General features: G+C 42.9%; 1 protein-coding gene across 1 annotated transcript in view; it reads left to right on the top strand.

Annotated features, from left to right (window-relative positions):
• The first annotated feature begins 12652 nt into the window (after positions 1-12652).
• trabd2a (TraB domain containing 2A) overlaps positions 12653-22203 on the top strand; it is a 78299-nt gene continuing 68748 nt past the window's right edge. Inside the window, exons 1-2 of the mRNA XM_083793484.1 lie at positions 12653-13408; positions 14498-15058. Of these exons, the coding sequence (XP_083649610.1) occupies positions 13304-13408; positions 14498-15058 (666 nt within the window). The 5' untranslated portion in view covers positions 12653-13303. The remainder of the gene's footprint in view (positions 13409-14497; positions 15059-22203) is intronic.

The following is a 22203-nucleotide window of genomic DNA, read 5'->3' as shown; positions in this document are numbered from 1 at the left end:
TACAGATGAGGAGAAGATGTTTCTTTGGCTTCACAGAGTCACTTGAATGCCGCCGTCTTCACGGCAGCTTTTATTTCATATCATATTCTTATTTTTACAGCGGCGAACAGCAGGGCACACACACACACGCTGTCACACCCAGGAGCTGTTTTCCGACTTTTGGATCCCGGCGCAGGTTCACTGAAGAAGTTACAGGCTCAGCGCCGCACTCAAAAACACACCAAATGTCATCATTAATGGAGGGGAAAAATAGCTGTCATCCCCCTCAGCTCCGTAGATATTTTTCCAGTTGGTCTGGAGATTTTGGTTATACGCTTGGTTCTTTAAATATTTGATCTGATATCCCCATGCAACCACTGTATTATGCCAATGAGGCCTGTGAATGTATTGCTGTCAATTAAAAACGTTGATGTATACAGTATGCTTTTCTTTTGTGGTATTGAAAGTTGTAACATGGAGAAAAACATCATCTCTGTTTTGTTAAGAACAATTGAGATAAAAGTAAAACAGCTCAGATTGTATTAAAAATCACCCTACGAGACTATTATTATTAAATACTCTGTCTGTCTGTCTGTCTGTCTGTCTGTCTGTCTGTCTGTCTGTCTGTCTGTCTGTCTGTCTGTCTGTCTGTCTGTCTGTCTGTCTGTCTGTCTGTCTGTCTGTCTGTCTGTCTGTCTGTCTGTCTGTCTGTCTGTCTGTCTGTCTGTCTGTCTGTGTGCAGGGAGGTAGAGAGCAGGAGGTAGAGATCAGCTTGGTGCAACGCTGCGCATGGTGCAGCCCACGACATCTAAGGGCATCACAGCCGGTGTCCACCAGTGATGAACTAAGGTTAGTGTCTTTTGATCAAGGGCACTGGCAGGAGTATCAAATCACATCGTTATGGTGTGTGACGCTTTATATCACACTGTATAACACACATTGCACACCACAGTGTAGACCTTTTACGATCTCCTGATGTATGCCAACACATTCAGATCACTGGTTCTCATTACGATCTTGTTAACCATTACATGATCTCCAGGGGCTTCAACCCCCCTCCCCCCCCCCCCCCCCCCCCCAAAAAGACAGATCTTTTCCCACTGTCTACAGCACAATGGCTTGGAAAGAAATGTCTTCCAGAGTTGATTTGGATTCCGCACTCTGATGCTGCACATGTGTATCCAAACTTGTTCGTCGGCCCAGTATGTCGCTTCCTTGTAGTTGTGTCTCTCATCTCTCGTCCATGAATGACTGACTGACTGACTGACTGACTGACTGACTGACTGACTGACTGACAGACAGACAGACAGACAGACAGACAGACAGACAGACAGACAGACAGACAGACAGACAGACAGACAGACAGACAGACAGACAGACAGACAGACAGACAGACAGACAGACAGACAGACAGACAGACAGACAGACAGACAGACAGACAGACAGACAGACAGACAGACAGACAGACAGACAGACAGACAGACAGACAGACAGACAGACAGACAGACAGACAGACAGACAGACAGACAGACAGACAGACAGACAGACAGACAGACAGACAGACAGACAGACAGACAGACAGACAGACAGACAGACAGACAGACAGACAGACAGACAGACAGACAGACAGACAGACAGACAGACAGACAGACAGACAGACAGACAGACAGACAGACAGACAGACAGACAGACAGACAGACAGACAGACAGACAGACAGACAGACAGACAGACAGACAGACAGACAGACAGACAGACAGACAGACAGACAGACAGACAGACAGACAGACAGACAGACAGACAGACAGACAGACAGACAGACAGACAGACAGACAGACAGACAGACAGACAGACAGACAGACAGACAGACAGACAGACAGACAGACAGACAGACAGACAGACAGACAGACAGACAGACAGACAGACAGACAGACAGACAGACAGACAGACAGACAGACAGACAGACAGACAGACAGACAGACAGACAGACAGACAGACAGACAGACAGACAGACAGACAGACAGACAGACAGACAGACAGACAGACAGACAGACAGACAGACAGACAGACAGACAGACAGACAGACAGACAGACAGACAGACAGACAGACAGACAGACAGACAGACAGACAGACAGACAGACAGACAGACAGACAGACAGACAGACAGACAGACAGACAGACAGACAGACAGACAGACAGACAGACAGACAGACAGACAGACAGACAGACAGACAGACAGACAGACAGACAGACAGACAGACAGACAGACAGACAGACAGACAGACAGACAGACAGACAGACAGACAGACAGACAGACAGACAGACAGACAGACAGACAGACAGACAGACAGACAGACAGACAGACAGACAGACAGACAGACAGACAGACAGACAGACAGACAGACAGACAGACAGACAGACAGACAGACAGACAGACAGACAGACAGACAGACAGACAGACAGACAGACAGACAGACAGACAGACAGACAGACAGACAGACAGACAGACAGACAGACAGACAGACAGACAGACAGACAGACAGACAGACAGACAGACAGACAGACAGACAGACAGACAGACAGACAGACAGACAGACAGACAGACAGACAGACAGACAGACAGACAGACAGACAGACAGACAGACAGACAGACAGACAGACAGACAGACAGACAGACAGACAGACAGACAGACAGACAGACAGACAGACAGACAGACAGACAGACAGACAGACAGACAGACAGACAGACAGACAGACAGACAGACAGACAGACAGACAGACAGACAGACAGACAGACAGACAGACAGACAGACAGACAGACAGACAGACAGACAGACAGACAGACAGACAGACAGACAGACAGACAGACAGACAGACAGACAGACAGACAGACAGACAGACAGACAGACAGACAGACAGACAGACAGACAGACAGACAGACAGACAGACAGACAGACAGACAGACAGACAGACAGACAGACAGACAGACAGACAGACAGACAGACAGACAGACAGACAGACAGACAGACAGACAGACAGACAGACAGACAGACAGACAGACAGACAGACAGACAGACAGACAGACAGACAGACAGACAGACAGACAGACAGACAGACAGACAGACAGACAGACAGACAGACAGACAGACAGACAGACAGACAGACAGACAGACAGACAGACAGACAGACAGACAGACAGACAGACAGACAGACAGACAGACAGACTGACTCTGATGGGTTAAAGGTGATTCGGTAACAAGTCTGTGGGATGTAAAAAAAATTAAAATGAAAACTAAAACACCTTGTCAAAAGTGGAATTGCATTACTTCAAAATAAATGTTTAGAGTTTTGCACCTCTGGATCAAATACTGATTTGAACAACTTTACAAAGAAAGTGTTATTCATATTCTGACTGCATGTAAATCTGCCAAAACGATTCATGTTAATCCCATACCCATGCATTACGAGTTAGGGTAATAATAAACAGGACAATAACATATAATTGAGGTTGGGGTTAGCCCATAAGCCTGATAAAAGCCACAGCATCCGAGGTACATGGGTATGTGTCTCTTCCTGCGCTGGAACACGCTGGTTTCCTGTAATAGCTTTCGTGCATGCTGGGCAGACTTTCACCCGTTTGCTTTGATGCTGTGACTAATGTTTCTGTCACAGCCACTTCTAATGCAGTCGCCGTGTAGTCATGCCTTTTCTGGTCAGCGTGTCGCTCCGTATTAATGTCATGTTTGTTTTTGAAACCCAACCCTAGAGATGTTTATGAGAACGATAAAATTGGATGTGTCGTGAGCAGCAGAAAACGTCTATCCTGCATGTGGTCCCCGGGCACCCAATCACACGGGAAGGTTTGCATGTAAAACATATCGAAATAAGACATCTAGAAAGGTTGGTGTGTACCAGGCGTTTCCAGCCCTCTGCAACATTAGCATCAATTCAATTCAATTACATTTTAGTGCCGTTGTTGCGACAGTGGCAATGAAAGAAGTCGCTTTCTCCACCAAATCATTATTATTATTATTATTGTTAGACAGTTGTACATGGGTTACAATAAAATGCACACATATACCGTAAGTAAGGTGGCCTTCCCAATCCTTTTGTTATGACAAAGTAGGTGACATTATTTCATTAGTTTACTTTACAGTATTATTCAACAAATAGGACATAATGATGTTGTGTATCATTATAAGGATTATAAGCATTATAAGGATATGGATTGTATTCAAACTTGTATCAGTATCATTCAAAAGTGTAAACTTTCCCAACTGTGTCTCGATGTCTCTCATTCATGGATGATTTTTGACGTGGCTGGTGTGGACTTCTGATGAATGCCACGCATGCACACACACACACACACACGCACACACACGCACACACGCACACACACACTAGTGCTAGGTATAATCAGTGCCAGTTCTTTTCAATAAGGGTGTAATGGGCTGTGGGGGAAGTGGACCATGGTCCATATGACTGACCATGTGTTAATGGACTGAGTCATATGAACTGAAACAAACGACTGCCTCCTGGACGACTTATATGGTTGTCTCTCCTCTCCTCTCCTCTCCTCTCCTCTCCTCTCCTCTCCTCTCCTCTCCTCTCCTCTCCTCTCCTCTCCTCTCCTCTCCTCTCCTCTCCTCTCCTCTCCTCTCCTCTCCTACTCTGTCTGCCTGCCTGTCTGTCTCTCTGCCTGACCATACATCAAATGACTGATTCATCTGTCCGGCACACAACTTACTGGAATTCGTGTCTGATGTGGTCAGTCTTTGGGCGTAAAGAAATAACATGCAGGATTTGTAAGAGGATTTTCTCGTGCTGAAACTGCATGGTATACACATTACACACCTTCAAATACAATTACACAAAAACTTGCAATCAACGTCCTTACCCAAGTTATACTGTACAGCTACATTCTATAAACTTATATTCCTATAAGTTACACATCAGAGATAGACAGAGTAGTTGTTGGGGTAAAGAATACTCTGCATTTACCCATCCTAAGTGGGCACTATTTTTACCCATCCTAACGGGATGGGAGATTAATCGGTCAACACATCGGTTTTGGCCGATATTGGCCTTAAACCAATATATCGGTAATCGGTATCGGTAAAATAAATATATCGGTTTTAGCAGATATTTGATTTTATAATAATTACGTTGAAAAATAAACAAAGGGCCTTTTGTGATGATGAAGGCTGCAAATCAATGTTTTTTGGGGAAGCTTTCAAAAGCGTCAACAAGTTGGATTTTGTTTTTTAATACTATACATTCAAGCTGTTTATGTTGTGGACATGGGCCAATATTTAAATCACGGTGCATCCTATAGTTTTTTTGCTTTTTTCCAATTCAGTGTTTATAAGTCTTTAAGTCTTTAAATTATTATATAATTTGAATACAGAATGAGATCATATCGACATCGCATAATAAACATAATAGCAATTAATTATATTGGATATCGATATCAACATAGAAACTGGGCAGCAGTTAGGGATTGAAGCGTCTTGCTCAGGGACACGTTGGCACAAAGCCTGCAGTTGCCGAAGATCAGACTGTTGACCTTCTGGTTTTCAGATGTCCTGCTCACGGCTCAGCAAAGCTATAGTTTAATCCTTATGAATACAAGCAGTAGAGGCAGTCAGAGAGGGAGAGAGAGAGGAGGGTGCAGATAAAGACACACACACACACACACACACACACACACACACACACACACACACACACACACACACACACACACACACACACACACAAAATGTGTGTGGGTTATTCATCAGGATCAGAAAATCCTACCTATCAGTTTTCGAAATTGAAACATATGTTGTAATTTCCATATTGTAAAATCTGTTTGAAGAATTCACAGAGGTAGAATCAAATGTTTGCTGAAATGCACTCCCTCAGAAGATCACAATTCTGTTTGATCTTCACAAACTGAGCCCCTTTGTAGTGGAAATGTGCAGATGTAGCATTAATGTTTACCGTGGTCCATGAGTCCATTGATGGCCTACACTACAACACATCCCACAGGCTTTTATTTGGTGGAATAGATCGAGTAATGTGTTTCTCAAACATTTTCATGTCAAGGAGCCCTATTTGCATTTGTTTGCAGACACCCACCGGAAAGGATTATGTGTTTCTAAATGATTCTACAAATTTCACAAATTTCAAAAATTGCCAGTCCACAAGCGTAGAGTGTGTTGAACCTTTGTGAGATTGTAGATCAGCTATTTTCAAATAGCTGATATAATATAGGTTTGGTTAAACTGATTTTGATGCTATATCAACACATTTTGCTGGACCCCCTTGAATCCCCCCAAGGGTTCAACAGACCCCAATTTAAGATCCACTGGAATAGAGCAAGGCATTCTTTATTTTCATTATTTATTCTTTGTTTTCAAGTGACTAAGAAAGTAATATAAAGCGGTAGCCTATATATATACCGCTATTATATTACTTATAATATATACTTTGAGAGAGATACGACTTAATCACCAAAGAGATGACTTGTACGTGATGTGCGTGGTGTTTGGACAAAATCTCTAAGATGTGAGACACTTGGGGCAGATGTTTCTACTTGGCCTCCAAGGAGTGTGTGTGCACAGTTCCATGCCGATCGGTCCAACGGTCCAAGGAGATTAGCTGCTCACACATGGACAGACAGGAAAAAACATATCTTGGCCATAGACAACAAAACAAGAGCTGTTGGGATTTCCTCAAGAGCAGCGTTACAAAACAGAGGTAAATACTCCTGTTTGGAATTTAAATATCTTTAAAGTATAGATCAATCCCACATGTTGCCATCTCATCCAGCTTTGAAAGCATAGGCTACAGTAAAATCGAATGGAACCAACGGGTCCATTTCGTTCCATTTTCGCGCTCTTCTGAGTTAGAATAACAGATGTGCTAGCCAGCTCATACAGGAACCAATGGTTTTCAAACCTCTTGTGCCAAATGCTGTGTTCACAGTCACACAGGCAGATACAAAGATACAGTCTACCATTCATTTTCAATGGAAGCCAGCGACATGAAGATACAAAGATACATGATCAGACGTTTGTAGCTGCTGCAAAAGATGCAAAGCTACAAAAAAAAGTTGAGCTGGTTTCAACTTCAGCTACAAAGATACAAAGCTACCAATATGTGGTGTAGCTTTGTATCTTTTGCATTTGCCAGTGTGAACGAAGTAAAATACACACCGTGGAAATATTAGATATACAAGCTCACACAGTGACATATTTGACACATTGTGAGCTTGTAGATCTGCTGCTTTTGCTATTTCAGAAACATTCCCAAAATAGAGGGTGCACAAAGTATATAGATAGTATATAGTATAATATATTGCAATAACAGTGGTTGTCACACAATCCAAATGCACACCTGGACTTGGCTCACGTTACTCCAGTGGGCCTCAGCACACTGTCTGGCAGTGGTGGAAAGTAACATATTACTTAAGTACCGTTTTGAGCTGTTTGTACTTTACTTGAGTATTTCCAACTTCCAATACTTTTACTACTCCATTACATCTCAGAGGGGCTTTTACTCAACTACATTTATTTGAAAACTTTAGTTACTAGTTACTTTGTAGTAGTTTGATGATTAATGCAAGGCATACATTAACCACTTCAGCCCTATTTAGTATTCGGCCACTTAATAGCTCACAATGTGTCGCATTGCGACGCATTGTGAGCTTCTATAGATCTGCTATTTTCAAAAGATTTATTTGAAAACTTGAAATGGGACATTCTGCATAATGAGTAGCCTACTTACTATTTTTGGTACTTTAATTACATTTTGATGCCAATTCCTTTGTGCTTTTACTCACGTAAATTTAGAATTCCTGACTTGTACTTTGCAGTATTGATACTTTTACTTTAGTAAAACATTTGAGTACTTTCTCCCACCACTGTCCTGAAGTAACATGTGGTGGAGTGATGTACAGCAGTCATCCGGTTCAGGGATCTCCTGCTGTCCTTTTGCCCCACATCTAGTTTGACCGATAAGCTAAAATATGTGGTTTTGGGTTGCAGCTATAAAGCACAGTGAATGATAAGCAGCAGTGGTTTACAATGCCCTCACCGCTGACATGTGTGATGTTACAGGGAGCTTAGCAGGATGATGTATGGTGGATAAGTATTTATATTGAACAGCCTCGGTTAGGCTAAGTGGGGGGATAATGGAAATACAGAACAGGTGTGTACGTGCGTGTGCGTGTGTCATGTGTGTGTGTGTGTGTGTGTGTGTGTGTGTGTGCATGAGTGTATGTGTGTGTGTGCTTGCGTGCGTTTGTGGGGTTGTCCTCTACAAATCACACCGATGCTCAACCTTTTCAGACATTAAAGAAAGGCAGCTGCAGGTGTTCATTTTGCACACACACACACACACACACACACACACACACACACACACACACGCATGCATGCACATGTGACATGCAATCTCTTTCATATATCCATCTCTGTCATACTCTTACAAAAAATGTGCACACGTTTCTGTAGGCTAATACACACACCCCTATCTGTTTCCATACAGCATTTACCGACTGTAGCCCTCTGTCAATGTATCTGTGTTGTTCGAAAATGTATTATTTGATTAACACATTGCAGTGCAAATACTGTTTTGTATGGCCACTTTGCATAGCATTTAGTTCCATGATGTGTTTCTAGGGGCTGAGTTTGGTGTACACTGATGATCATTTGCATTGCAAAAACTAAGTACAGGTAAACACTGGATGCAGATTTTCTTGAGTACATTTGCTTGTTTCTTTGAGAGCTTTGTCTTTATTTGCACAAATATGCAATTCCCGTTTCCATACATGCTTGTGTTCAGGACCCAAACCTCACCGTGAGACCCAGTAAAAAAGTGTATTAAATATTGTATGTTATCTTGCCAGTCCCCGCATGGGGGGGGGGGATTGTTTTCAATACAGGAATACCAAATAAAGAATGGCTTTATGATTTGGATCTACGTGACATCAACATATTTTAGGAAAGACTCCAGTGTGACCAAGCCAGCCGTTCAGAAACAGGCTATTCAAACAGTGGGGCAGGCCAGAACCAAAGTATTTGGATCGTTGCATGTTGGAGAGCGATCACTGGAACGCCTCACAACTGTATCTGCAAGTCCATCTGTGGCTCCATGCATGCGTTTGTGCAGGAACTGGAAACCTTTTCCTGTCCTGATCTGATCTTCCATTGTGCTTGTTTAAACCGGTGGAGAAAACACCACACTCTGTAAAGCCCGCAGTGTTAACTTAACCCGGCGAATGCACAAAATGGAACTCAATGGCATCGTTGGTTTTCATTTGTAAAAAAAAAAAAAAAACTAAATAAATACTGTATATATATAAATATAAATACTGTATGAGATACGGTTGAATAAATGAACACTGGGGATTTTGTGTTTTCTCCCGCGGTTTAAAGGAGAATTCCATGCTAGAATGCTTTCTTATCTTTCTTACCTTTCTTTGTAGTTGTTACATCCCCACCAAAGAGGTCCAGGTGTTTTTTTGTGCAAAAACTCCTTATTGGCTATTTTCCCTACCATAAGCCCTCAATGAATTGCATTGCATTGAATGGGAATTGAATGGGGCTATGGGGTGTTATGCTAGTTCGCTTATTTCCATCGAAATAAGTAGTAAAGTGTGCCGCTTGGGATATTATTTACATTATGAAGAGAGGATATATACAAAGAAATTATAATTTTGAGCGATGGAAATAAGCGAATTAGCACAACACCCCATAGCCCCATTCAATTCCCATTCAATTCAATGCAATTCATTTAGGGCTTATGGTAGGGGAAATAGCCAATAAGGAGCTTTTGCACAAAATAACACCTGGACCTCTTTGGTGGGGACGTAACAACTACAAAGAAAGGTAAGAAAGCCTTTTAGTATGGAATTCTCCTTTAAACGAGAACTGGAAGATCAGGATCAGATTGGGATCAGGATCCAATGAAACAGCCCAAACCGCTGTTTCCCAAATAAGGGGTCGGGACCCATGTTTCATGGGTAGCGGTCCAATTTGTATGGGTCGTGGGTAAATATCCCCTTTTTTGTGACCTTGCCCTAAAGGGCGAGATCGTGTGCACGCATCTGCCTGGGTGACGGCAGACTGCTGGGCGAGCGCTGGCGTTTTGAGATGGGGGGTCAGATCAACATATGGAATGAATTCGGTACTGGCCATATATGGAGCGTTTCTTGAGTGTACAGTGTTTGATGTGGTCAGATCAACATATGGAATGTTAGAACAGGTCAGCTCCATATGGAGATCTAAGGGTGGCAGCGGAGGCAGTGTCTTGAGTGTACAGGGTTTCATGAGGGAGGGCCCTACCGGCCTTCATTTTCTGGCCTGAGAACTCTACTAACAACTTTGGGGCGGGCCCGTCTAGAGTTTGAATGAATCAGTTAAAAGGGAGACATTGTAGAAGGACGGGTGGGGAGGGATCAACATATGGAATGTCAGAACAGGTCAGCATATATGGACATCTAAGGGTTTGAGGTTTGAGGTCAGGAGTTGCTGGCCGGCTCCATATATGCAGATCTAGGTGATGATCCAGTCTTCTCCATGTATGGCTATCCAGGGTTTGATGAGGTCAGTGTCGAGGCTAGGCGTGATGTCACGAGGTGTGACCATATATGGAGGAGTGACATGAGGCGTGACACAACACGTGACATGACTGACGGGATATGCAGGTTTTCATAGTAAACTGCGACCTACAGCTGCAATAAGCCTGTCTGTCTGTCTGTCTGTCTGTCTGTCTGTCTGGGACTCACACAACTGACTTTTGGGTCTAACACTCCATTCTAAGGACAAACCACCAGATGGTGGCTGAGAAATATGTCCAAGTCATAAAATGACATTTCTTGCATATTTCTTTTATGAATGTCTAGAATTGCCAATATAAAGAACTGACTTCATAGCCATCCCTTTTTAACTTGATACTAGTCAGCACCTTATTAAATTTACATGACAGATATATGGATAAATCAATAGTGTGCCATTACAATGACATTCTTGATGTAGGCCTGTGTCAGGCATGTGTGATTTGCACCTGTAGATTTGAAGTGAATGTTATGAGAGTTCATGAACAGGAATGCTTCTGCAAAACCCTTGGGTGTCTGTCTGTCTGATAGAAAATATCTTTATCCGTATTCTCCACCAGGGGGGGCTTTAATTGAAAGAGTTGAGAGCGCGCACACGCACGCACACACCTACACACACGTGTGAACAGCATCCATCAAATTGGCTATTAAAATAACATTATCATAGGCTAATTAATGTACCCTACAGTAAAGTTCTCAACCAAGATATGGCTACAACTGTAACCAAACTCCTCTCGTACACTAGGTCAATTAAATCTGTGTTGCTTTAATTTGAACCCATTTAACTGTGTGTGTTTGGGGGAGTCCCGTGCACATTTTCTGTCTGTTTTATTTGCCTGCAAACAAAACAAAACCCCGACTTCTTTCTTTGAGTCAACAAACCGCTGGTCTATTTACTCAGACGTCTGACAACAACATCAACATGTGTTTACTGCGCCGTGTGAACGAGGAGGCAGAGAGCACTACAGCAGTGAGCACTGACGGAACAGAACAGACTCCAAACAGTGGGTCCGCATGAATTTCAACGATTTTTCAATAATTAAAATAAAATCATAAATTAAAATAAAATACATTCCAAGAATTAGAAACCAAATGTTTAAGGAGTAGTGAAATAGCCGATCTACAAGCACAAAAGGCTATCTGCTATTTCCACTAGTTTGGGTCCTGACTCCAGCTGGGTCCTGAGTGGGAAGACACATTTATCTTTTGGATCAACTCACGCCGGGCTAAAAAGTTTGGTATTAAACCAAACTAACCATGCACTATGCAGCCTGGCCCTGGAGGACACGCGATGGACGTTCTTTCACTCCTACTATATGTGTTCAGGACAGGACAGGTCAGTCAGAGGGTGTATGAGACGACGTGACCCGGGGCGCAGTTACAGTGCGAGGTTTTTTCTCATGTTAATGTCGCCAGTTTGTAAAAGGCATTCATTAAAAGGGAATGACAATCTAGCCACGGGATCACAGCTGGGATTTTGCTGCATGCTATACACCCCCTATGGCGCCTATAGTATAGGCCATCACATCATCAGATAAAGCAATCCTGAGATCAATAATTAGCATAGTCAGAATGCCTGACATTGGAGGAAAAAAATATCAGCTCAGATTAGCCCCACTATAACTTCAATTTGTATTTTTTTTTTTATCACAGCTGGGATTTAATAAGCCATATAATTGGCCCTAACCAATTAATTGCCCATTCAAATCAATCTGTGACTATCGTGGTCATTAATCTTGAACGGAAATAAAGCACTGGCACTGGATGTGACGGACATGTCAAGATAATTTGACCGAAGCAAGAACCGGTGCCGGGGCTTCCATCATGCGTGCGTGTTTAGCACGGTTGAAATGTCGACGCTCAAGCCTCAAATCAGACCGTTCCTATTATTCCTCCTTCCTTTGGTGCGTGTGTGTTTGTGTGTTGGGGGAGGGGGAGAGCGCTGGGGGGAGCCGGCCGAGAGCATGGGGGTGGTGGGGGGGTCGAGTGGCCATGCCGACAGAGATGCTCTCCTCGACTCACACACGCACTCACGCAGCCACTTTCAGTGAGTAGCCTACTACACGCTGAGAGAGAAGGGTGGAAGTAGCGAAGACTGAGAGAGACCATAACATTTCGCAGAGAGAGACGGCATCATACAGTTTGTGAATGTTCCGTTTTTTTTAAACCAGACCAGCGTTGATCGAACGCCACGTTTCTCACCGATGCTGCACGTTTTTCTGTTGACAAACTAAACTTGGGGAGAAAAAGTCGTTTATTTCAATTTCGGCGACTTCTTCGGCCAGGTGCGTGAATACTAGTGGACCTGTTGCTGCTGCTGCCCCGAGCGAAACTTTTTCATGATCAACCCCGGTGGAAAGTTGAGGTGGAAAAACGGAACTTTTTGTTGTTGAAAAGGGGACGCGGGGGGACAGACTGGAGGTGTGGAGAAAAGGAGTGACCCAGACTATAGAGGATGATGCGACAACCTAAAACTATATCTCAGTGAGACATCTCTTTCACTCGCACACACGTGAACGTGAACCATTCCAACAACATGACTTTGTCCAGCGGCGTCTTGTCGGATACATGTCAACTCGTCTCATGTGATTATTGGACGGAGCTGAAGTTTTGGAGATAGGACTTCACTTATATTGATCCATATGCTTGCGGGGACTGGAGCAGCAGCTTGCAACACGTTGTGAAGTGAACAATCCCCGTGCACGGTTGGAGAGCTACGATGCGGCTCTCTCTGGGCGCACTCTTCCAAGCTTGTCTGATATATCTGGTCAGGACTGATCAGTGGAGAATGAAGGAATCCGCCAACTGCGAGCTCAATAAGAAAGTAGGTGTTTAACAATTGCACCGTTAGAGCCTACTACAGCTCTCAATTTAGATCTTGTGTACACTCACAGAGTTACAATAAATTAATACTGTAGAATATATTTGACTATATAGCTATAGCCTACAGTTTAAAGTTTAAACCCCTTCAACCAGTCTAAAGATTGCATTTTTTTTTAATTATTATCACATCATTCAATTGCAATGTGCAAAAAGAATGATGCCGAGTTGCACATGCAGTGCACACACTTCTTGTACATCATGCAAAGTCCCATGCATAACGCTGCGCAACACCTTTCATTCAAGCGTAAGCTATTTAAATAACATACTCGGCCATGAATTACAATGGGATCAACGTTTTACTTTATTCTGCTTTGCCAGGTGTAAAATGAAAACTAATTTAAATGATAGAGGTGTTTTTTTTTATATTTTATACATTTGATGTGTTTTAAGCTGTTGATTATTTTTCCACATATCTGATTCAGACATGGGGGGGGAAAAGTGTCAGACAGACACTCTTGACACACGTCAAAAGTCACTCAGGGTTTTCAGTGAGAGAGAGGTGTGTATTGTGTCAGTGTGATCCAGATTCTGCAGAAACAGGACATGTCTCGGTTTCTAACCCAGCTCAGCGTCAGAGCTGGTCAAACATAACCTTTTCAGAAGTGTGTGTATTGGTTTTTGGCACCTAGGTCCTAAGTGGTCTGTTAATAAGTCATTATCATGCTGTTAGCAGCAGTCTGTGCAGTAAAACAGTTTAGTCAACACATTGCCAGACAGGCCCTTTAACGTCTTTGTCACCCGTGGTTGATTGCTACCACTGAAGTGAATCATATTAATTAGACCACCGAAGTGTTAATTAGACAACCGCCTGTGAATCTGTCTGTCTGACACACAGCATCTACTCGCCTCTGTGAATCCACTATCTTAAAAACAGGGATTCATCTGATTCTCATCAAATCAACGATAATTTAGCTGTGAACTTTCCTCTAGCATGTTTCTCACACTCATGACTGTCGGTGACGATGAATCAAAAGCCCCTCGTCTCCCTCTCTCTCACACACACGCATGTATTCTCCTTATTCCCCCGCAGCAAACCGACCTGAACTCCTTCCTGTGGACGATCAAACGAGACCCTCCCTCCTACTTCTACGGCACCATCCACGTGCCCTACACCCGCGTCTGGGACTTCATCCCCGAGAACTCCAAGCAGGCCTTCCAGGAGAGCAACATCGTGTTCTTTGAGCTGGACCTGACGGACCCCTACACCATCTCGGCCCTGACCAGCTGCCAGCTGCTGCCCCAGGGCGAGAACCTCCAGGACGTCCTGCCCCGGGACATCTACCGGCGGCTGAAGAGGCACCTGGAGTACGTCAAGCTCATGATGCCCTCGTGGATGACGCCGGACCAGCGGGGGAAGGGCCTCTACGCGGACTACCTCTTCAACGCCATCGCGGGCAACTGGGAGAGGAAGCGGCCCGTGTGGGTGATGCTGATGGTGAACTCGCTGACGGAGGCGGACATAAAGACCCGCGGCGTGCCGGTGCTGGACCTGTACCTGGCCCAGGAGGCGGAGAGGATGAGGAAGAGGACCGGGGCCGTGGAGAAGGTGGAGGAGCAGTGTCACCCGCTCAACGGACTCAACTTCTCTCAGGTTGGTTTTGAGTGTACCGGTACTCTGGTATTAACCCGTCTAGGCCAAGATGTGGATTTTGGTCTGTGTAGAGATTGATTCTCACACATGTACTGTAACTGTAAGAATGGATTTTACAGCGTGTCAATTCTGTCTGTTATATTAATTTGTTTGTGTATGCCATTTACTTGTGGCTCCTTTCATCCGTATCCACAGGGGGTGTATGTGCGTGCGTGTGTGTGCTTGAGCATATTTTGCAACATTACATAAGTGAGTGAATCAGTTCATGTGTGCATAGTATTTTTGAGTACATTTAACTACAAGACAAGAGCCGTCATGTTACTGTAATCATAAAGACAGACAAAATAAGACATATTTTCCAGTAAACCATGTGCTTTAAGGATGAGTCAGGTCTTTTACACTTTACACAATGCACAGCATCCCGTGGAAACCTTAAATGAACTGACATTTGATAGGACAGTAGAAAAACCTCAACAACGCTGCACAGAAATGTGAAAGAAAAGTTATATATATTCTTATCGTAGCTCTGTTTTCCGAGGACAGAGAGTCATAGTTCTCTCGCCTTAGCTTACCCTCTAAAACACTCTTTTTCTGTGTTGACTGAGCTTAGCCAAGTGTTAATAATCAGCTGTACAAACAGTCAGCCGTGCTCGGCTGGTCATCTGTTATTAAAGAAAAATGGATCCTAATGACTCGGGGCTGAAATCGGCAGAAAAAAGAAACCTTGTTCCTCGAGCGAACGCTCTCAAGTCCCCCTGTCTGTCTGCCGCCTGTCTCCATGCCACTCTGACCCTTTGCAATTACCAGACGTCTTTCAAAGGCCAGCGGTTGCTATGAAATCATGTTCCATATTATTGTGGAATTTCTGCTAATGCTGGTTTGGAGCTAAGGGGATTACACTTGACCATTTACCCTAACACACAGAAGCTTAACTTTTTGTTATTTTAAAGCAGGCCTGCCAGCCCCAAAACTATAATTCGCCACCCCCCCTAACAACTGTGCTGCTGCTATTTCTGATGCAGATAGGTCTACGGTAAACATAGTGGTGATTGCGATGAAATTAATAGTCATTGCCAAGATTTAGTTCCACAAAAGTAGAGGATGTTGAGCTGCAGTTGCATTGGTTGTAGCATGTCTGCATGCCTGCGTTGTTTTCAAATTATCAAAGTTATTTGTTGTAAAAATGTGCACATACTCATAGACATTGGGTGAACAAAACAAGCACTTGCCCCAAAAATAGGCTTGGCAATGACATACACGCGTTCTATCCATCTACACATGGAGACGTCTGCGTCTGCTAAATGCCTGAATTGGAGAATCATATCTTCATTCTTCTTATCTGTAATAGCCTACATTTTCACACTCCATTTGCAACTGCTGTGAGATTGATTTTAGTGTTGGCGAAAGGAAAATGGAATGAATTGCTGTGGTGTGGCGTCTGACAGCTTCGGGCCTTTGTTAAGGAGAGGCAATTAAGTAGCATACTGTTCTATTTAAGATCTACCTTTGATGGTATAAGATAATCTAATGGTTAAAATACAAATTGCTTTCCTATTGCTGAAGTAAACCATCTTGAAGGCACAGTTGAACTATGGCATGTATCTGAAATTGTACACGGCTCCATCACTTCACAGTTGTGGTAGTGAACAATCAATATTTTCATTCATACTGCCCGATCAAATCAGGTTGATTGGAGCTTGATTCGAGTTGTACAAGGTTGGCATTGCCTTTCAGAAAATGTGCATTTGTGCTCTTAAATCTAGTACGAGTCAGCTCCGTACGAAAGGCTGAACTGCCCAGCTGCATTGAATTTGTCAATGTCTGACAAATTCAAAGTAGTTACATTTGAAAAAAGAGGGGTGCTTGATTTACCCTATTTTGCAAGTGGTGTGGTCATTTTTTAATCTATCCAAGTGTCTGGCAAGATAACTCTGGTTGAGGCACACCTCAACCACTCTAACATTTTGAAAGCACATGCACGCACGCAAACACACACACACAAACACACACCTTTCCTTCTTCCCTTCGTCGAGATCTCCACAGCGAAGCATGGTTGCTGTTATCCTAACACGGAGCCCCTCAAGCTTGGCCTTTATTCCCAGTACACTAAGTGACTTGGCCGAGGACAACAATAGCTGTATGAAGGACTGTTTTCTCCGAGTCTGTTGATGGAAGCCCGCTGAACATTCCACACCTCAGCGGAGCAGACCTGCTTAATGAAAGTGTTTTTTTCCTCCTTCTCTCCCATCATTGGGAGTAATGGTGCATGGAGAGGGTGATGAATGCTGCTCTCAGTGTACTGCAATGAGGAGCAGTAAGTAAGGAATGCTTGAAACCATACTTCATTCATGAACTACAGAGGGAAAGTAGCAGTGAAGGTTGCATTGCGGACATACGTGGACGTGTATAGAACGCTCATTAGGTAAGGAGAGGACCGCATGATGGTGTGTCCAGTAAAAGCACGATGACAGCATTACGCTGCGATAGCCTTGTAAGACCAATGTCACGTAGTTTTTTCCCATATGACGTTCATCCTCTTAACAAGTACGTGAAGAACTTTACATTCAGCTCAGTATTTATAGAACATACAGATTACTGTGATTGCTTTTTAAATATACTGCTCAAAGGAATTAAGGGAACTCTTTGATTCCGTAATTTTTAGAGCAGTTTTGAGAGCGGTATATATACACACTGCTCATGAAAACTGCAAAACAACTGTGTATTTATAGTCCATGACATCCACTTGATTACATGTAATGCGATGCAATGATTGCAATCGCACCTTTTTAGGCATTTTAAAGATGTGCTTCTCCTGATCAAGTGTGACTACACTGAGAAGCAAAAAGTAATGCTAGATCCGCAGTTTCCGCACCTAAATGGATTTAATTACGATTATGAAAAACAAATTGTAACAATGATGAGAAATTTGGTTTTGCATCTTTTATAAGCCGCTTGTTTTGTGGAATTATACTCATTTTCTGCTGCCGACAGAGAGGTTTCAGATATGAGAAGTTTTGAGAACGTTAATTCACTGACCAAAACCAAACATAACTCCTGCCTAACATGAAACCAAGCATGAACTCTCAATAGCACTGGTGATTTTAACTCAATTATCATATCCCCCTCTTTGTCTGCAATCGAGGCACGTCCATACCCAATTTCAGAGGAATGCCTTTCTTTAAATGTGGCTACAGTGAGCATATCGGACCCAAACCAAAGTTTTACGACTCATATCACCAGTGTCTTGCAAAAACGCTGTGCATTTCCAAAAATGTTAACTCTTAAGGATTTCACATGCAATGGTTGATTGTATACAGTTTTTCAACAATTCAGCTTGACCACAGGATCACGAACGATCTTCTACATAATGGACAGTATCTGTGTTCATGAGTCAGCAAAGACAGTATGTGGGAAACTGTCTAGCTGCGAGGAGTCCGACACAAGCCCAGTTTGTGCAAAATCCATTGGAGGGGACAGCCCATGTCACAAAGTGTGAACATCTCCAAACTCAAAGGGAACATCTCAAAACCCCAGTGTACTGTATATACATGGTGTTCCGATGACAATGACGACAAAATATCTTGGTTATGTCAATCCTATGAAATCCGAAGCTAGATCCAAGAGAGTACAATGGTGTCCTTATTTCCCAGCCCAGGATGGGCACTGTTTTGGGCAAGCTGCCATTGTTTGTGAGGGACGTCTATCCTGCTATTGAGGTTAGAATCGTTAGATGGTATATGAGCAATGACGACGATGGAGGGGTGTGTTATGTGTGTGCATGACTACTTGTGCGAGTGTAAATGTGAGTGAGTGAGGTTTCCCTGGTCTTGTGTGGGTGTGTGTGTGCGGGTGCGTGCGTGCGCGCGCGCGCACATTGTGTTTCCAATAAGTCATTGTAATTTCACTGCATGGGCAGCAAATTCGATTAGATCTCATTTGTCTCACTGGAAAGTATTATGGCTATCCAAACCATTGATTTAGTGATCATGACAAGGACAACTGAGCAGCCAACCGTGAGGAAACTCTAGAAGTGCAGCCACATACGTGCATGCTGCAAAAGATGACACGTTTAGGCCAGTGATGGTATCTAAATATCGGCTCTATTCTTGCTTGAAGTGTTTTTACCGGTTAAATAAAATGTCACTTTCCGTGACATGTGGGTTGTTTTAAGTATTGTCAAAGGGTACATCTTTCAAACGAGAAACTTGTTGCCTCACTTAAAACTTAAGCCCTATAAGCCTATATACTGCAACAATGCTCTGTTCTACAAGCTCAGTATAGCTCACAAGCATCGTGATACCCTTAGTTTTTTATTTCTTTGACATGCTCAAAATAAGGATACCTAGTTGAAAGTTGTTAACCCATTTTGGGCGGGAACCCGTTTTGGTGTTAGCATTACATTATGCTTTAGCTATTTAAAAATAGCAGATCTACAAGCTCATAGCGCGCCACCGAGTGGCGCGCTAGGAGCTTGTAGGTCTGCTATTTTTGAAAAATCAAAGTCCAATGACATAGCTTTGTCAGAAAACTGTCAGGATTTAGAAGACATTTGTAGAATCGTTCCCAGGTCACATTTTTATATAAAAGAAAGAAAGAAAGCCTCTAAAAAGTATAATTCAAATATTCCCAGGAATTCTGAATGTGACATAAAACGAAATTTGTATGTATTGTATCCTTTGGATCAGTGGATCAATATTATTATTTAAACTGTAGGGCCCCAGTAGGGCTATAGCCATGACTTACTCATTATCTACAGTATGTCCCTAAAAATCCCTGCAATGCAAGATGCGTGTGACTCTGTTCAATTGTTCTTGCCAGTGGAAATGATTTGTCAGCTGTGTTATGGTTTTACATAAATGAATAGTCCTGAAATTTTGGATAAAGTGCTGAGGTGTCCTTGGACTCGGCAAGTTCCAGTTGGTCCAGATGTGGAAAAAAACAGCTGCTGGTTATTGTAGAAGTATAGTAATAATGTTGCCTTGTTCATTGTTTCATAAACTTTTAATTATTTCACCCCTATACACTGTAGTCAACTACTACGGTATGCTCTACATTCATATCACAGTCAGTGGGAGTATAGTCTATGTGTAGATGACCACATTGTGCATGTTTGACAGTGGGTGTGCTTTGTGTGGGCTTGCCCATTTGTGAGTGTGTTTTGGGTTTGTGGTTTATGTTGGCGTTTTGTGTTTATCAGTGTCCAAACTGGACATGCAATTTTATGTGTTTATGAACGTGTGCTGCACACACAGGGTATCTCTTCCTGCATAGGCCTATATGTGTATATTTGAGCACATTTCCAAATATGAGTTGTAAAGTCCAATATGACTTCATGGCTTCCCTTCAGTTCCTCCTGGCTACACGTCTCATTGAGGTGCCTGGTTTCATCCTCTCTGTTGACCAAACAGTTCCATATTAAATGTCTGGCATTTCCCCAGGCTTTATGTGTGTAGATGGAAGACACCGGAGACAAAGACATACAGACCTTCTCACTTTCAGAACTGCGCCGGACTGGTCCATAGCCAGAAATTAAGCTCGAGGTCTGCAGACCTGCTGTAGGTTAACATGGAAATGAAAGGTTGGCTGATAAACATAGTGGTTTTGTAGTTAATGATATATAATTTGACGGGCTTATTTCTATCTGCTTACATAAAGATCTTGTAGATGGCATCACTTATTATAGCAACGGCTGTGTTGAAACCTCTGAAACCGTACCATTCACAAATCTGTCTGTTCCACCTTTGTGCTCTTTGTGTTAGTTAAACAGTACTTGAGATTTCACAGTGGGTAAGATGTACTATCCAAACCTCCCTAAGAGAAGAAACATTTCCACCAGAAATTAGGCAGTATTTCTGTTTCATATCCATGATATTCCATTGTTATTTTGGCATTTTTTCGTAATCTGTTGCAGATGAGACATAGTCATACTAATGAGATGTATTGTACATATCTGTCAACAAACCTCTCTACAAATGTATCCATTTTGAAATATAATTCCAAAAAAGGCTACACTACCGCTTCATTCAGCCAATCCACAATGAGGATGCGTTGATGTAGCTGCAGAATCAACTGCACTGTTCCAACATTATTATGGGTTCATACATTCATACTTACAATCCCCAAACGTGCAGTTGTTTGAAGGGAAACTAAGCCGATTCTGAACCTAAATCCCATTGTTCTAAAAATGAGTAGGTCATGTATAGTGTGGGAGCGGGAAAGGCAGGTCAGGATCAGGGTCGAAAAATCATATATTACATGCAGGAGTATCCTTTTTGTGTGTAACTGGATGAAAAGTGAGCCAGATGCAGCCGGATGTATGCCAGGGGAAAAGGCCTGAGAAGCTTGAAGGCATATTTAGTACCAGCGTACAGTAGAGACGGTGCCGCAGGCCTTTCCTGGTTGTGTAACACAAGCTTGTGCAGCTCAAATAGTGTTTTAATAGCTTGTCTCTCTGACTTAACACCAGGTCATGAAAATGTGTGCAGGGCCGGTTGCCGCTTTGCATGCGTGTACACAGTACACTAACTGTACAATCCTGAGGGTTAATTTAAACTCTCAGTGCTATTTTGCTGTTTCTACACTCTCAGAGGCAAAACAAGGGCAAACTGCACTCACCATCTGCAAAACTTTATGGCTAGGTGTCCCTATTTTGGGCACCTGGTTTTGGGCATGACTAATTTTTTTGTCCGAAAGTTTAGTGACAATATTCGGGCTCAGAACGCGTCGCGATGTGATACATTATGAGCTTGTAGATAGGCTATTGTAGAGCTTGTAGATAGGCTATTTTCACAATTTGTTTATACGAGAAACTATATAGGCCGGGCATACGTGTTAAGTCGTGGAGATAGTAGACGTAGTTCACATAATACGTCAAGGTGCTATTAGTGTGCACAAATTATATTATTTGTGAATTTGCCCCTAAAGAACTACTGCACTAATGGATCAATTTAGATTTGAATATGTAAGAGTAATACCGGTATTCGCTTTTTCCCCCATCTGTAGACATTTTTAAAGCTCAGCTCAAGACCCACTTCTACAACATTGCTTTTAATTGATCTTTTATTTTTTATTTTTTGTTATTCATGTCCTCACTGTATTGCATTACTGCTTGTTTTTTAATGTCGTTGCCTTGCTTTTCTTTTATT

This window comes from Protomyctophum parallelum (assembly GCF_964188405.1).
Source record: "Protomyctophum parallelum genome assembly, chromosome: 21".
Classification (NCBI taxonomy): Eukaryota; Metazoa; Chordata; class Actinopteri; order Myctophiformes; family Myctophidae; genus Protomyctophum; species Protomyctophum parallelum.
This window is presented reverse-complemented; position numbering and strand designations above follow the sequence as displayed.